Source organism: Laetiporus sulphureus, assembly GCF_001632365.1.
Source record: "Laetiporus sulphureus 93-53 unplaced genomic scaffold LAESUscaffold_9, whole genome shotgun sequence".
Taxonomy (NCBI): domain Eukaryota; kingdom Fungi; phylum Basidiomycota; class Agaricomycetes; order Polyporales; family Laetiporaceae; genus Laetiporus; species Laetiporus sulphureus.
The window spans coordinates 247,329-250,840 of NW_024468518.1; the positions used below are offsets into that span (position 1 = coordinate 247,329).

At 44.8% G+C, this 3,512-nt stretch overlaps 1 protein-coding gene across 1 annotated transcript; it reads right to left on the reverse strand.

Annotated features, from left to right (window-relative positions):
• Positions 1–2,095: 2,095 nt before the first annotated feature.
• Positions 2,096–3,299, reverse strand: LAESUDRAFT_757086 (uncharacterized protein; the record flags this gene model as incomplete). The annotated part of the gene is made up of 4 exons (XM_040912262.1): positions 2,096–2,166; positions 2,221–2,355; positions 2,418–2,469; positions 3,264–3,299. 4 exons carry the CDS (start codon positions 3,297–3,299, stop codon positions 2,096–2,098), a joined length of 294 nt encoding a protein of 97 aa, XP_040766641.1.
• Between the last annotated feature and the right edge of the window lie 213 nt (positions 3,300–3,512).

Genomic DNA, 3,512 nt, shown 5'->3' on the forward strand with positions numbered 1-3,512 from the left:
AGGATTTAGACACTCAAGCTATTTTTGCACTACCAGCACAGGTGGATAACAGAATGGAGTCAATGGCAGAACAAAGCCCAATACCCTATGCCAATGTTTTATAATCAGCAAGAGCCAGAAGGAATGATAAACTGATCGCTTGGATCATCGACTGGCTAGAGACACTGCAGAAGCCAGTAGATCTGATCGAGAGAAAGTACAATCACATGCTCAAATATGCAGTGCACTTCTTCAAGCGGGATGGTCAACTATGGCAAAAGGATGCTCAGGAATCACACAAGCTAGTAGTCCTACCTGAATATTATCTAAATATTCTAGCCAGAGCGCACAATGAACTGGGTCACTGAGGCATTTTTTCAACTCAGGCAGCTGTGTGTGAATGATTTTGGTGGCCAGACATTGGTGCAGACATTGCATAGTTCATCAGAACCTGCAAAATATATTAGAAACAATAAGTTCATCAAATCCTGATCCCGCTGACTGTTGCAATACCAGCGCCAATCTTCGCAAAAATATATATCGATACAATGCACATGCCACCCTCAAACAGATTTAAATATATTGTGCAAGGACAATGCTCGCTTATGCACTACCCCAAGTTTCAAATGCTCTGAGTGGAGACTGTGAAAGCACTTGGCGATTGAATCTTCGAAGACATCCTCTGTTAATAGGAAGCACTGTCAGAAATCGTAACAGACAATGGAGCTCCGTTCGTGAAAGCCGTAGCCTATCTGGAAAAGAAGTACCATATCAAGCACATCCAGATCAGTGGCTATAACTCATGCACAAATAGAATAGTTGAACATCGACATTTCGACATAAGGCAGGGCCTATTCAAGGCTGTCGATGGTGAAGAACACAAATGGAGCCAGGTAGCTCACTCTGTATTTTGATCAGAGAGGGTAACCATCAGAAGACACATGGGATGCTCACCCTATTTTGCTGTCACTGGTACCCAACCAATATTACCACTCAATATAGTCGAAGCAACCTATTTGATTCCGGCACCAGTCGAAATGGTAACCACCATGAACCTGATTGCCAGTCGAGCAGAGGCACTACAAAAATGTCAAGAACAAGTTGCATGCATTCACAATGCTGTTTACAAGGCTAGAAGAGCAGCGGTGAGACCTTTTGAATGGGTACATGGACAAATGATCAAGAACTTTGACTTTAAACACGGAGATCTAGTCCTAGTATGGCACACTCAGATCAAAAAAGTGCTTAATCGAAAAATGCGACCGTGGTATATTGGGCCATACGTTGTGTTATTCCGCAATCAGGGAGGAGCGTACGTGCTCTCTGAGCTAGATGGAGCAGTTTTTGACAGACCAATAGTGGCGTTCTGTATGGTATTTGTCGTGACAAGAAAGAAAATTACAATATCTGAGGAAATGTTAGATGCATCAAAGTTCCAACTCAAGGAAATGAGTCAAGTGGAGGACAAAGGAGAGGAAGAACCTGACACAGAAGATGGTGGAGAAGAATAGGGAAGTGAAGTAGAAGACCAGCAGGCAGAAGAATCTAACGACGGTGAAAAGTAGACCCCAACCAAGAATCAACAACATGCTATATACCATTTTCCAAAATAATTCTCTTCATTTATTTAAGAAAAGCTAGCACGACTCTCAACTACAAGTCTATTCTAATGCATCATTTTTCTTATTCAAGTCATGTCAATGATTTCAAACAAGCAATATAGATTTCGCAACAAGAAACAACAAGTACATTGCTCCGTGCACGTGAAGAAGTGGAACACTAGATACAGTATACAGAAAACATGCCGTGGCAAAGCCCAAAGGCATCACTGCACCAGTCCACCTGCAAAGACACTCGAATCCAGCTACTTGCACCCAAGGAACTTGTGGTTGTCCTCAGACATCTTCTGCAAACCTTGAAGCAACAGATCGAATTGTGACATAGTCGTGGAGAGATGCATTTGCAGCTCATCATGTTTAGCAGTGACGGAGGCCAGGGATGTATCAACAATGGCTGACTTTGACAAGGATGTGGCAGCAGGACCCTTCACATGTTTTTTGCCTTTCGACGACTTCATCTTGAATGACATGGTGGCCTTGGGCTCTTCAGGTGGCACTCAGAAGTGCTCGAGCTCAGATTCTGAATCCTTACTGTGAGCACACTTGAAGGTGCGAGTGGTGACGAGATCTGTCAAGGTAAAATCAGTTAGCGCATGCATGAAGTGGGTGGAGAGTCGCATACCAAAGCGACACAGCAGAATTTTCAACGTACAGCTAGCAGGGGCCAGCTCTTTCTTGCCTGGCTTCTTACTCTCTTTCTTGAGTCTCACAGCAGCAGATACAGCCTTCTCCTCAGCCAAGATGATCAGTGCTGAGCCTTGTAAAGAGGATGTTAGCAGAATGCACTAGAAAAAGATAGAATGTGAGAAAGAAACTCACGGAGCTGTGGGGGCACAGGTAGACATTCCTCATAGCTGCTGATGGGAGTATCCTGGGGAAGGCTGAGTCACCTAGCAAGAGCAGAGCCCTCGCAGTTGGCCTTGCACTGCTCTTTGTCATAGGCCATTTGTAGAGAGGCCACCTTGAGGGCCACATCCTTATCAACAGCAGATGGCAATGGTCAATGGCATTGATGATAGATCGCATCTAGTCTGACCCAACCAGAATCATCGTTTAAGTCAAAGGCAGTCGAAGGTGACCACCAGACACAAGCCTTATGGTCATGATGGCACTTGCAGCACATCAGTTCGAACTCACTGAGGATACATGTCTGCATCACCTTTTCGGACTTCAGGCAGTGATGACACTAGCAGGCAACAACAATCAGCAAAAGCAAGAGGAAGTGGCAAATGGAACTCACCAGACAGGCTGTCACAATATTAAGTCGCACCTTTCTTTTTGCACCATTAAAGTCCTCATTTGAGTGGTTACTCAGACACCAACCTTCATATTGGTCTCACAAAGTGAATACTTGGACAAACAGCACAATACTGCCACATATATTGCAGATATAACTGTGTCTATCTGACCATCAAGTGCCCATGATTCAGCCACCCAGTCACGTGACACTGATCACTTGCCCTATTTAGAAGTTGTCAGGCATTGGTCACATGACACCAGGCCACTTGCTCAAAAAGGAACCCATTGGACCATCAAGCTAGCAAGCATCCAATTCACCACTCAAGATAGTGGCATCCCATTGGCCACTCAATAGTGGCACCACTTTGCCGCTCACATAGTAGCACCACTTTGTAGCAACTATCTCATTGGATTAGATAGGATTACCTCGGCATATCCACGGCCTTTGTAGATAGTTGCCATAGTTGCTGCCAGAGCCCTTACTGGTTCTGGCATAGTTTTCCCACATGTAGCCTGCTAGAACACTAGTAGGTACACTTTAGTTAGAGTGACCAGGGTCCAGCCCCACATGTATATAAGCCTATGAGGATCTAAGGGAGAACCTTAGATTCATTATACTATTGTATGCAGCCAGCAGGCCAGCCCCCCTTTCCACCACTTGTGCAAAGCCATATA